The sequence below is a fragment of the Brienomyrus brachyistius genome, chromosome 4, assembly GCF_023856365.1.
Source record: "Brienomyrus brachyistius isolate T26 chromosome 4, BBRACH_0.4, whole genome shotgun sequence".
Classification (NCBI taxonomy): domain Eukaryota; kingdom Metazoa; phylum Chordata; class Actinopteri; order Osteoglossiformes; family Mormyridae; genus Brienomyrus; species Brienomyrus brachyistius.
The window spans coordinates 32,710,373-32,725,048 of NC_064536.1; the positions used below are offsets into that span (position 1 = coordinate 32,710,373).

Genomic DNA, 14,676 nt, shown 5'->3' on the forward strand with positions numbered 1-14,676 from the left:
ATAAAGGAAATATCTTATTCTGTCACAGCTGCTGGTGTGTGTAAAAATTCACATACTCTGATAACAAGTAATTCTGCCTCCAACTGTTTGTCAGGGATCTGGGCAGGAATGAATTACATGCCGACTGTACATACAACAGAGATAGGCTCCTGGGAGAACTTTGCCAGAAGTTGAAACATGACTTTAAGAATGACACTGATACAGAGTACTCAGCTGTTTGGTTGAAACTAAATCTTGGTCTGGATTTTTACATTCTGGACCTGAACTACCCACTGCTGCACTGACCCCCACCTTCTTCTTTTTTTTCCCTTTGTCCTGTCCGGCAGCTTTAGCAGAATCATGGTCTGAATGCACTGCTGTGACAAACATGTTTGCTTTACCATGAGGGGTTCTATAAACTCTGTATAGGCCTCTCATGTTGATCGATTTCATTTTTTAAATTTAAAAAATTTATTTATTTCATTTTTAACCCGTAAAGTATTGCAGTGGGTGAGCTGGCCGAAGAGGATGGACAGATTAGGAGGGAAAAAAAGAAGGAAAAAGAAGAAACGAGCAAGTGAGATGAAATGAAAGTTTTTAGCGGGTGTCTCTAACTTTGCTCTGCCATTGCATGCACACCACTTCCAGGGCCAGCCTTGCTCTCACGCTGATATACTGTCAGATTATGCACATCTTATATGTTGTTTTAACCCTTAGCGTATTAGTAAAGGCTGTTTTGTACTTACTTGATGTGATGGTCCACTTTACTGTGGCCTTGAGCCACATTAGAAATTTATTTCTGATATATTTAACTTAATCCTCATTTTTCTTTTGCCCATGAGCACGAAACAGCTAAATAATTAGCATGATGCAGAAGTTATTCTCAGACAGGCACTTAATCTATAAAGCAGAAATGTCATCATACACGATGTGAGGGTGAGACTGCAGACACACTGTGTGCTGCATACAGAGGGTCTGACCTCAGGCCTTTGTGTCAGTTGTTATTATGTTTGATTTGTGATTCTCACCTGGAGGCCCATCAGCGGATGAAGAGGAGCATCAGAGGAGCCTTATGTGTGTCTCACTGACCTCAGATCTGCGCAGACTGGCACTTACTTCCTAATTCTCCATAACTTTGCTGTTTCTCTGTCTTTAACTGTTACTCAGGAGTCCTGAAGTCCAATGAAAAATCCGCTTTCTCCTGTCTATTTGGCTGATACAAGTTCTGCTCACTTCTGCTTGGGTTGCATGGATCACCAGCCACTTGTCACCAACTAACAGACCACAGCCTACCTGACCAATGTCATAACTGGTGCACCTAGGTATAAAATTTAGTCTCACTGTCTCCAAAAAAGGTCACTGTCTGGAACCCCATGGAACCACATTTTTGATTCCTTAGACAAGAGCAAACTGAGCAGCTGCATCACGGTCTGAATTGGGAACTGCCTCGCCTCAGATCATAAGACCAGCGGATAGTGAGGATAGCTGAGAAGATTATTAGAGTCTCTCTCCCCTCCATCATGGACATTCACATCACACACTCCATCCGCAAAGCCACCAACATTGTGGATGACCGCACCCACCCCTCACATAATCTTTTCACTCTGGCATCTGGAAAAGCATTCAGGCCTCCACAACCAGACTCAGAAACATGGCGCCTGACTACTGAACTCTCAGGGACTGATCTGATACCACACACAACACACACACACATACAGCTGTGTAATCATATCTTCGTGGGGACTCTCCATTCATTTCTATGGGGAAAACTGTAATCCCAACATGACAACTTTAACCCCTACCAACCCCTAACCTTAACCATATGTAACCAAACCAAATACAAGACTTTTGGCATTTTTAGTTTTTTGACTGTATTTACAGATCTTTGTGAGTACCTGAAAATGCCCCCCAAAACATCAAAATAACAGGTTTTTGTCACATTGTGGAGGACATTTGGTCCCCACAATGTAATATACACCTAATCCACACACACACACAGAGTAGGTATTTGAATCTTTGTGGGGATTCTCCATTCATTTGTATGGGCGTAACCCCAATCCTAACTATGGCAACCTTAAACATTGCAGTAGTTACCAAGCAGTAACAGTAAGCAACCAAACAAAATGCAAGACTTTTTGAATTATTCATTTGACTGCATTCACAGAATTTAATAAAATTCAGTATCTTACTTTCGGGACCGAAAACATGTCCCTACAAAGTCAAAATAACATGTTTTTATAGCACTATGTACATAACCACCCACCCAAACGCGCGCACACACACACACAAACAGGCCTACCTACAGTATACCCTCCATAGATTCCTGAATGAAATATCTGTAAAGCAGTTATTATGGCATGGCGTTTGGTTTGAACATGCAGTTTTTAAGAATATTGCGCTAATTCTAAACGAAAGACTGCACTAATTCTAAAATGGCTATATAAGAACTTTATTTACCATTAAATTAATTATAAATCAAACCAAAATTTAGTCTCTCAAAAAACTTGTATATGACATATCTTTGTTCACATTATGAGAAATTAAAAACACCAGGACACAGAATGTGAATAACAAGAACTATAGTGTTCTTTCTCAAAAGCGGACCTACCAACGTGGCTAAAATGCTAATTGCGTTCAACAGCTATGGAAAAAAACAGCGGTACACCCCAAACATCGCGGTATTACGCATTACCGTAATACTGCATAGCAAAGACATAATGTCATAAAAAAATTACAGTCAGTATTTATAGACAGAACTGCGTGGTTTCCCATTGACAAGTAGATACATGGTTTACGGGCTTGAAGGCGGTTAGATCAACAAATTCAATCACGCTCAGCCAAAACAAGCACGAGCTAAACATACTACTTTTGATTGGTTCACCTTCAAATTCGTCCCGCCCTGACAATTAATTCTCGTTTTTATTCGTTGAAAATGGCGTCAGTACATATCTTCATCCTTTCGACCAATGAAAAATTTCGCTGGTTTCCATAGAAACAAAATCAGTGCAGTTTGAACATAAACTTTCTGACAGAGCGATGGCGCAGCGGTGAGAAGCATCTCTTCGTATGTTTCTTGCTATTTCTTCAGATTATGTTTTGTTAGCATAGTTAATTTTATATTTCATTTTATGTCGTGATATAGTTCATGCAAATATTGCCGCAAAATATAATTGAAATATATTTAAAATTAGTAGCTTAAACTGTAGATGCTGTGGCCATTTTTCGTAATGTGATTGTTTATATTTAAATTGTAAGAGAAAATAATTGTGTTAAACTTAAAAACAATAAGCCTTATGGTTGATATGATTGGTTTTACTCATCCGGTCTGTCGTAATGCGTTTCATCTGAATATGTTATTCTGAAAAGAGCCCCTATACGTTTACTTTTTAAATGTCCCATGTTGTTGAAGTAAGATTAACCGTTTGCTGGGTTCATTACCATGGCGATGTTATAACGTACCGAAGCAGCGTCCTGATTTCGCCAGCGTTACTGTATAGGTTGTGAAACAGTTTTAGCAATTTGGCCGCTTCTATCAGAGTAGCCTCGATGCCACGAGCAGCTAATGAAGGCTCCATCCCTTTCCATAGGCATTCTTGGTGAATAGCATTTAGCAAATGTCTGGAGTACGCTGAAAATACACAGTGTCTAGTTTGGCTTTGAGAGTATCACAGACGGCTAGTTAATTATGTTAACCAGAATGAAAATTCCGAAAGCTGTTTCTGGACCAACGACCAGCACTGGGGAGCCTAGGACCTGTGGGACGAGGTGATCGACTGGGGAGAGAGGAAAGGTTTGGAGGAGTGCTCACCAGCGACACCCCCCACTGTCCAGGCTGGGGAGGTTATGGGGGCACTGCACTGTAAACCCGGATAAGTTGAATTTACTTTAAAAATTTGAGGAAACCGGTTGCCTTAAAAAAATAAGTAATTTGTAATGAAAACCTAAGTTCATTTAACTGAAAATGTTAAGTACATTACACTCAATTCAAAATCGATTTAACTTGACATGTTTTGCTAAGTTAACTTCTTTGCACAATTAATACACTTAATATCTTAAGTATAATGTACCAAATACCTAGTTGTAGCTTACTTATTCAGTTATTATCATTAAATTATTATTTCAGTTTTTAATCTGGTGGATTATAAATAGTTATTCAGGTCAAGAAATCAGATGAAACATTTGTTGAAAACACCCCGGTTAGGGGTAAAATGCTTTATTGTGAACATACACAACAGATTGTTTTTCTAAAAGCACGACATAAAACTAGGCACCTGGTATCAGGTGCAACAATTAAGAACACCACTTAACACTGCAAACTGTTTTCCTCAGTTTTTGGTTTGTTAATCTGAATCAAAACCAGACATATCAGTGCCAGTCCAATTACATAAATAGAAAAAAGTGCATAACAGTGCAAATAAGTCCCTTTTCTAAAAGAACAAACAATCTTTCTCCTATCTGGAGAAATAGTGTAACAACACCTCTTTACACTGCAAGTTGGTTTTTCAGAGTCTGAATTTTTGGTGGCAGCTCACTTTTACCCAGGTTAAACATCACCTGCTGAACAAAGCAAAAAGTGTTTTTCATGTATCTGGGATAGTCCAGGTGCAGGGCATATATCAGTCCAAAAAGGACATAGAAGGCCTGAGGAAGGTTGGCCAGATCATCCATCACCACATTCCCTTCCAAGATGATTCCCACTTTGGATGGGTTCAGCTTAAGGTTCTCTTCACCAATGAAAAGCAATCCCACTGGAGTTTGCCTGTACAAGTCATTGTCAGCTGTGTCCTTACAGAGAAACAAATGTACAATCGTGTGTTAGTTAGCACAAACATTTTCGAAGTGTTAACAATACAAATACCCTAAGAAGAAACACTGTACACTGATATATTAGTAAAAGACACTCTGTTCATACAAGATATGAGGCCTGGCTTGTTCAGCTTCCTTTTCACTGTACAATTACAGCAAAATATTTAATGTTAACTGAACCCAAATTTTTTCAGCCAAGTTTTTTCAGTTAATTTCATGCCACTGATTAAACATACAGACAATTTTATGGTAAAAATAAATAAAAAAAACTCCAAGTCTGAAAAACTGAATAAATCTGTAGCACATATAGTAGTGCGGATTAATGGTTTAAAAATAAAATAAAAACAAAGAACATGCATTTATGAGGGGCCGTGCAAGCCATAATTCATTCTGGCACTCACACACATTTTCCTCTCACACTCACATTCTCCTCTCAGAGGAGAGGAGGATAGGAGAAGGATGTGTGTGTGAGAGGAGAATGTGTGTGTGTGTGTGTGAGAGAGCAGAATGTGTGTGTGTGTGTGAGAGAGAGGAGAATGTGTGCAAGAGGAGAATGTATGTGTGTGTGTGAGTGTGTGTGTGTGCTTGCACGGCCCCTCACATGCATCTGCAACATGTATAAAAATGAATATGCTTACAAAGCAGGTCTTGAAGAAGGCAGAAGGATCATCACCCAAGGTGACCGGCAGTCCCCGAAGACAAAGGCATCTGACGTCTGTTGGCTCAGTTGTCTAGACGATAGTGGACATGGAATAAAACACTTTATAAGGATACTGACTGTAATTTACAAGAAATTACAAGAAGAGATTAGGAAAAAATTTAATGGAAATAGGAGATAAAATTATGAGAATAGAAAATGCAGAGGTAAAAAAAGGTGTAGAAAATGAATAGAAGAGGGAGAAATAGAGAAGAGCAAAGAGGGGGAGAGAAAAATTAGACAAGAAACAAAAAGGATAAGGAGGAAAAGCTTCATAGGAAAACAGGACTGATGTAGATATGTTAACTTACCTTTGTCTGGTATAAAAGTTCAGCCAAAAGCTGACCAGTAAGGCCTTTCTTCTTTTTGAAGAGGTCCATGAGGCTTGGAGACAAATTGTCAAGTGCATCCAAGAAGTTCTCTCTGAGATTTTTCCCTACCACTCTGCCAAATTCATAATAAACCTGAAACATGGCAAACAATGCATCAGTCAATGTTCACACTGTTTTAATCTGACACACTCAACACTACATGATATGTAGACACTAAACACAAACCTGATTTTCTGTAAAAAGAGCTGGCCAACGATGCACCACCTGGCTGATGGCAGGCGTCTCATTGACAATCTCCTTTCTGCGAAAAGCAAACGTCACATCCATCTCTTTCTTAACCAGGGATTCCTTTGGCTTTGTCTTCATCATTTCATTGACCAGAACCTCACGAGCTACTTCCATGTTTTGGTCAGTCATCCCCTCTGGAAAATCAGGCAGGAAATTTATTTCCCCTTTCTTTGGCTTCTTGATCTGTGTGTTTGCAGGATCGCCATTTGTAGTGTCACTTCTTCGCTTGCCACCATTGACAGTAACATCAAGTCGACCCAGCTGCCGCATTTTGGTTCTATAATTACCCATTTTGAACTTAAGGCTATTCTTCCAACCATTCCAGCCAGAGTGTGACCCAGTTTCTTTAAGGCATGGGTGTGTTTGCACTAAAGCCTTAGCAACAGTCTCAAAATCTTCCTTTGTTGGGTATGCTTTAAATGCATACATGGTCTCAGCCAATTTCTCGAGTATGTCATGCTTTAGTTCTTTTGTGACTTTAAGAAAGGTTGCATCCCTGAAATACTGCAGGTTACCTTGGCGTAGTCTATAATCTACATCGACTTGAAATTTTGGAATTTCAAATACCGCTGGCCACTGAGAACTTCTATCCAAAGAGATGGACAGGATCTCGGTGTCTGCTTGGCTGCCTGTGTCACTACATAATTCAGAACCTCCAGGGACTGGTACAAGCTCAATGATAGGGATGATTTTGACCGTTGGTTTATCTGGGAGCTCAGACAAGTCTGTGAGGTTGCATAATTCATTGTTAAATTCAGGATCTTGGTACTGTAAGGTAAAATTGTAGTTTGTTTGGAGAGTGCCTTTGAGCCAGCTAATCAAATCTTCAAGTATGTATGGTCGAGGGTTCATTGTCATCTTTCTTATATCACCCTCGGAGATGATAACCCGCATTGTTAATTTCTGTTCCATGGCCATCTGAAAAATTAAAAGAAAAAAAAAAAAAAAGACAGACAGCTGTTTAGCAAATTACAAATCGTCTCAGTGTCACCATAAGCTCTCCTTGTACCATGTATGCTGATAATGGGAGGACATCATTTAAATCTGACATCTTCAACACACACATAGAAGTAACACTATCACAATGAAGTTGGTAAGATCTCAAATGCTCCCTGTACCATGCGGCCAATTTGTGACAGACAAATAGAATCTCTACATTAACTGCAACAATCTTGTGAATCTGGACGAATGCAGGCAGACCAGAGCATGACCCAGAAGACAGTATCATGCCTGGATGATACTTGATTCCATCTACACTGACAGATGCAGCTTCAAGCACCGACTCTGGTGTTGTAAAGTTTTGAGCAATTGCTGTCTGCACACTGTGAGGGAAGGTGGCAAGCAAAACTGGAGTAACCTTTGACATCTCAACTGATGGTCTGAAAAATGAGCTACAATCGAGATGGTAACTGACTGCCTTCTGGTGTTTTGTAGCAAGTGTCGTGGCAACATTTTTAAAGTTCTGAGCAGTGCGAATTACCCTCTTAAAGAATTTATGCTTCCCCTCGAACCGCATTGTCCAAACCTCAGACAGGGGACCAAATTTCCTTACCAGCTGAGGATAATGTTCCACAAAGTGATGTTTTGGCCTTAAACGAAACTCTGGAAATGTTGACTGCAGTAAGTGCCTGTGCTCTGCTATCTTACAGTCCAGAAAGTTAAGCGTCTCTTCTGTATGCTTTGGTGCTACAGCTAGCTCAGTAATATCTTTGAGCAGCATGAGAATTTCCCAAGTGTTGTCACCCTCAGGGACACAGTGACCAATGAGAAATGGAAGGAGCCTTATGAGACACCAGTTCTCATGGCCATTTCCACCAATGGTCCCCTTACTGGAAAATCCCTTTCCAATAACCTGAGGTCGATCTGTTTTGTCACTAAATGAGTACTTAAAACACCTGATGGCCTGATTCAGCATATCTAGGGTGAAATAAGTCTTGCCTATCAGGTCTGTAAGGCACAGGGACAATTCAACTGGAACAATACCTTCCAAAATATCATGCAAGATGTCAGGAGGGTACCCACTGACCACATGAAAGTGCTCAAGATTCTCAGTTAAAGGACATGCTCCTTTCACACCATAAGCTCGAGTCATTCCAGGGTCCTCTCTGATATCCTGCACCTGCCTGTCATGGGACTCTTTGTCTCGGAGTTGAAAGAAACCAGAACATACCTCTTGTTGTTGAGTGTCTCTACTGCTTGCCAAACAGAATCTGCAGAACTTGTCGACAGTAAAACTCTCCAGGAAACCTGCAAGAGAGTGGGCAGCAAGATTGTCAGCTGCAACATACAAGACTGTACCTTTCACACTTGCACCTAGTTGCTCCAGGTAAACGCCATTCTGCTCCAATAATTTTAGATCATAGATCAGAGGTTGGAAAACTTTTGCATAACCACACTCCTTGACTGTGGAGGTATTGCACAGTAGAGCAAGTTGGATAGAGCTGAGGGTTGACCGATATTTTGAAGGTATGTTTGCAATAACCCAGTATACTGCACACATCTTGTGTTTAAGCTTTGATGTTCCAAGAGGATTGGCGACTTCAAAGTCATCAATGTAAAGTACAAGAGCAATTGTGAACTCATCTTTTGCAAGAAATGGATTTTCAGTAAAGTATTGCCCATCAGTATATGATCTGAATTCCTGAGGGACATGTACTTTTTCTGACATAGCTTTGTCTAAAACATCAGTTTTGTTAAGCAACTTCTGTAGCATAGGAACAATGGGAACATATGCAAGAGTTTTTTTGCCTTTCTCCACAACATATTCAATTGGATTTACCAGTGGAAACTCTGTACGCACATAGGCTGCTCTTTTTTTGGCAGTTCCTAAAGGTCCATCTTTGGAACAATGTGTCATCATGTTACTTTCTGACACAGCACTGATAATCTCTTTAATAACAGTCTCATCCATGTCAGCACAATATTTGTTTAATATGCCCCTGACTCTGTGTTGTACAAGTGGTTGTGAGAGCTTATTGATTTGACAGAGCTGCTCTATCACATCTTGCACTGCACTCTCTGGTATGTGCAAAACAGTGTGCATCTTTAGTAGTAAAGATGCCAAGTTGTGCTCAAGCTGTTTTTCTAAATCGTGCAGATCACATTCAGTTACCTCAGACAACTCTTGTGTGTCCTCAATATCATCATCTGACATCTGCTCTTGTGAAGCATTACTGTCATGGCTTATAATATTGTCACCAACAATTTCTGATTTAAACCTCTTTGAGATCTGTTGTTTGTGTACTTTACTCTTGTGTGCTTTGAAGGTGGAGTAAACACTGCTTTCAAAATTACAGTCTTCATAAGGGCATCTGACTTTATGATTTACTTTTAGATGTGCACGATGCAGGTGAGTGAAAAAGTCACTCTCTGAACAAGACTGTAAATCCACACGACAGACAGCTAAACTTAGTTGGTATATCTGTACTTTGTTGCTGATCTGGAGTTTTTGTGTGAATGCGGGACAGGTGAACTTTTAGTGCATTTAATGATTTAAATGTGCACAGACATTCCTGATGTAAACAAGGAAAAGGCTCGGTTCTGGTATAACCTCCGTGTTTTAGCCTGTAATGTTTAAATAATTGTGCTCTTTTTTCACAGCTAAAAGGACAATACTTGCACTTCCAAACCATTATTTAATCGGTGTCTTTAGACTTAACTCTAAGAATTTCTCTTTATTTTCCCTGCAAATGAGCAAACATTAACAACATTTACCTTAAGAAACCTAACAGACTGGAAAAGTCTGAACACTGACATCACATTTATTATTTTGCTAGTTTACGGCGAATTAGCTTTAATATAGGGCATTTTAAGTCACATACACATCTTAAGATACATATTCGCTTATGTTGTCTTAAAGGAACTTACCAGATACAATAGGCCGTGGTAAACCGCGTAAAACAGCCGCATGTGTTCCCGCTATCTTCTTGGAAAAAATAACGGTTGCAGCCGGCCAGGTGAAAGCCTAAAGGCGAAGCCCGCGAATCCCCTCTAGGAGTACCATGACAACCAGCTGCCGTAACGCTGCATCTTGTTTACGACACTCCCTCAATTCTGAAAGGGGAATACTCACAAAAAAAGAAAAATAATAATATGAACATATTAATGCGTAGCTCAATCTAAGGCTGGGTTACACTAGCATTAGATATCGATTAGTTGTGGATAAAAAAAGCCAACGAACCGGTAAATGTTAAAAAATTGTTTCCACCGCTGCCCCCAAAACCCTCCCCCCCACAGTTAGGTAAATATACATTGCACAGCCAGGTAAATTAGCCAGTGTCTAAAAATTTCCGTCGAAATGACGAAAGTTTAAATGAAGTTTTTACAACTGAGGGAGTTAAACTCACCTTCCAGTTCCTCGCCAGCGGTGTTTGAATCCACACAACCGCAACAAAAAAATCAGTTTTAGACTGTTTTTGTTTTGTATTATATGTCTGTGTAAGAGCAGGCTGCAATATAGACTGTTGAAATAAGGAAAACACACACACACTGATACCTTGAGCAACTGCTCATTACTCTGTTAATAGGCAGTTATCACAATTGGGAAGAAGAGGTGTGGTCTGTTCAATAACTTTTCAATTTAAGCTTATTGTACTTCACATTATTTGCACATTGGACTATGCCAACAAATTAGTAGAATATACTTAAAATTATGAAGTGATATCATCAAACTTTTTCTTTTTAGTATATAATGCTTTAATATTTAAGTAGAAACTAAATCCGGGCTAACAGTGTGGTAGGTGTGACGGACTGGTGTAAGGGAGGTGAGGGTGTGAGAGTGATAGGCAGTGCTGGCATTGTTTCTGAGACTCTTCAGAGAGGAAACTGGCGGTGTAGAGATAGATGTGGGTCTGGTATAGATAGAAGATGTAGAAGTGGTGGAAAATTAATATTAAAGTTGAGCTTGTAGAGCTCTTGACACAGAGAAGAGCCAAAATACAAGGAAGATGAAGCTGTGGTTCTTCTGCTGCTGTTTGGGGAACATTAAATGTTTGAAACAGTATCAAAGATAATGAATTAAGTGTGCTAAATTTTGAGATGTATAGTGGAATGTTTATTAACAATTGTTAATGTGGCACCCCTGAACCCCCTCGGTTGGCCGCCCCTGCCGGTTGTGTGGGGTCGGGGATGAGGACTAATCGGGGCCAGTCGGGGATCTGGCCCCGGTGCCGGGGGGGGCCCACTCCTGCACGCCCTTATTGCTCCCCTGGGCCGGACACCACATTTCATACAACACTAGAGCTTTGAGGGGCAGTGGGGAGGTTTTACTTGCACATTAGACACCACATGACACTAGGGCTGAGGAGGTGGGTTTAGGCAGGTGGGGTTCTGCCGTCTGCCAGCGGTGGGGTGCCCGTGCCTCGACTGTTCACCTGCTTTTTGCACTTTAGTTATATACACAGTCCATGCTACATTAGGGCCTTGGGGTGCAGGGAGGGGGATGGGGGACTCTGCCATCTGCCAGTGGTGGGGCCCTCATACTCGAACTGCACCCACTAATTTTAATGCATTGTAGACATAAACACACAACTCTCTCACACATGTACATGCGCACTTCACATTAACATGGGACGGGGAATCAGTGGGGGCGGAGGGGTCCCCCCTAACTCTCTGTCTCTGGCCCTGCGCGTGTGGGGTGGCCCGGCAGGTAGAAGACGGCCCTGGCTGGTGTGGGCCGTCTCCTCTTGTGGGCTGCGGGCTGGGTGGTCCTTGGCTCTGCTGCGCCGTGGTGGGGCCCTGGCAGGCGGTCCGGGGTATCTAGGGATGCTCTGAGCCCTTCTAGGCGAATTGTAGGGTTCGGTCTGGGCTGGGCGGGGGGTCTGCCGCTCCCCAGTTGACGCAGGTCCGCTCCTGGGTGGTGGGGGGGGGGGGTGCACTTTGTTTGTATGGGTCTCCCTTAGATCATCCTGCAGTGTTGGGGAGGGGGGGGACGTGCCGGGTCACTACAGTGGGCGGTGATCCGTCCTGCCGGGGAGCGGGCTGGGGGGACCGTCCGCCAGGGGAGTGTTCCCGGTTGATGGGGCCCTTTGGCCCTGGACCCGCTTCCCTCGGTGGAGGGCTTGCGGGAGGGACTGGGGGGCTCGCTGTCTGTCCCCCCTCTGCGGACCTCCTTTTACAGGGGTTGGGCCCCCCTTAGTCCCTCGTAGGCTCCCTCTCGGGTTGGGCGGGTGGTTGTCTTGTGGACATATGGCCATGGGCCGTGTGTTTCTTATGGTTGTTTGTACTCTGTATTCCCCTACACTTTATTTTCTCCATCCCACCTTTACATCTCCAGCCCGCTGTTCCTGGGAAAAGCCACCTGCCAATCATCCTTGGAGCAGCAGCCATTCTCAGGATCTCCTACATCACAGATCACCTAATAAACACAGGACCTGTCGACGACTGGAGAAAAGGAGAAACGCTGAAGCACACTGGGCATTTTGGAAGCATTTCATCATAATAAATTACCTTTGCCTTTACAGTTTCTGTGTACAGTTTCATTATAGTAAATTGCACTTAGTTGTGATTACTCAGTTACAAAGACAATGGGTCACTCTATAATGGGTGATGGTATGCTTTTAGCTGTGCTTCCACAGGTTGTATCTGCCTTAGTAAATGACTAAATGTCTTTTTCACAAGTGATTTTGATTATGTTTGTAGAATTAAATTAAAGGTAAACCTGTACATTGGTTAAAATAACATCTGACTGCTACAATAATACATCATACAGCGTCTTTTGTACTAATGTGCTACCTTGGGACATTCAGGTTGTATAATGAACAATTTTAATAAGAATTGTGTTAAGTAATTAACTTTCAAAATCTATCAATACCATGCAAAAGTGTAAAGTCAAATTTATGAGATACTTATTACAATAAACGGAAGTAGTCTGTACCCATTTAAAGAGGCTTTACATCATACAGCTTCTTATACTGGTCTGGTTGGTGGGTATAAAGGATCATTTAGAAATCTTCCTCCTCCAAATGTATCATATCATTTCATGAGTTTTGGTAGAGTGGGGGTAGCAGGATAATAATAGGATTTACTGGTTATTTTTGATACGGTAAAATCGCAAGACGTAGAAAAATAAAAATTTGTGTATGGTCAGAATTATCAGTGGTAGGAGATTTTGTCCCTACTACCATCTGGGAAAAGAACATTCTGGTGCTTATCTGTGAAGAAGCAATTTCAGGAGATATAAATCCTTGCAAAAAGTAGTCTCCCACTCTATAAATAGGGTGCAATTTGTTTTTTTCACGCAGTGGAAATGGAAATGTTTTTTTAATGTTGATGACGACTGTAACTGGTCAAAAGGTGGCGCCAAAGATCCCCAGTAATGCATCGCCCATTAATGTACAGATATCCCCCTGCCTCACCATGCATGACTCCTCCAATGGTGCTGATGTTTAACAGTACATTCATCCTAACTATACAATTTGATATCTGGTATCGTCCTGTCAGTTTTAACCCATTTCTAAGTCCCGTATGGTTTAGGTAGCTTTTTTTCCAAAATGATGACCATGAAATTCAGCACATATAACAAATATTGAACTATAGGCATTAATTGAAATGCTCTCTCTCACAGACACACACATATTAGATGTCTATGTCTTTGAAATTGTTTAATACGAATTAATCTGTTTTATAATGTTCACACAAAAAAAGCTTTTGTGTTCACATTTTACAACCCCAAATCAGAAAAAGTTGGGATGGTATGTAAAATGAAAATCAAACTGAAAACAGCACTTTGTTAAATTATCTTTGACCTGTATTACATTGAAAACAATACAACAGCACATTATTTAATGTGTTCCTCGTGAATTTCATTGTTCTTTTTCAAACACGTATTCCAATTTTGGTTCTTAGAACACATTTCAAAAAAAGTTGGGACAGTAAAGCATTTAGTACTTTGTAATGTCGCCATTCCTTTTCACAACACTTAAAAGACATTTAGGGACTGAAGACACCAAGTGATGTAGTGTTTCAGGTGTAATTTTGTCCCATTCTTCCTGCAAACAAGTCTTCGTTGTCACATATTGCGCTTCAAAATGAACCACACATTCTCTATTGGAGACAGGTCGGGACTGCAGGCAGTCAAGTACCCATACCCTCTTCCTCCACAGCCAGGACTTTGTAATGTGTGCAGAATGTGGTTTCGCATTGTTTGTTGAAAAATGCATGGGCGTCCCTGGAAAAAATGTCTTCTTGAAGGTAACATATTGTGCTCCAAAATCTCTATGTACTTTTCAGCATTAATGGTGCCATCACAGAACTGCAAGTTACCTTTGCCAAGGGCACTGACACAACCCCATACCATGACAGACCCTGGCTTTTGGACTTATTGCTGGTAACAGTCTGGGTGATCCTTTTCTTCTTTGGTCTGGAGCACACGGCATCCATTTCTCACAAAAAATACCTGAAATACTGATTCATCTGACCACAGTACACGTTTTCACTGTGTGATGGTCCAACTCAGATGCGTTCTGAGCCCAGAGAAGCCGACGGCGCTTCTGGACACTGTTAAGATGGGGCTTGCTTTCGGCACAGTACAATTTTAACTGGCATTTGTGGATGTAACTACGTATTGTGGTACTT

The 14,676-nt window shown here is 41.3% G+C and overlaps 1 protein-coding gene across 1 annotated transcript; it reads right to left on the reverse strand.

Annotated features, from left to right (window-relative positions):
• Nucleotides 1–4,117: 4,117 nt before the first annotated feature.
• On the reverse strand, nucleotides 4,118–10,089 carry LOC125740336 (sterile alpha motif domain-containing protein 3-like). Its single transcript, XM_049011322.1, has 6 exons — nucleotides 9,970–10,089; nucleotides 8,273–8,349; nucleotides 6,040–7,020; nucleotides 5,794–5,946; nucleotides 5,424–5,516; nucleotides 4,118–4,764 (listed from the first exon to the last, which is right to left on the reverse strand). The coding sequence occupies exons 3-6, from the start codon at nucleotides 7,018–7,020 to the stop codon at nucleotides 4,462–4,464; spliced, it is 1,530 nt and encodes a 509-aa protein (XP_048867279.1). The 5' UTR covers nucleotides 8,273–8,349; nucleotides 9,970–10,089; the 3' UTR covers nucleotides 4,118–4,461.
• Between the last annotated feature and the right edge of the window lie 4,587 nt (nucleotides 10,090–14,676).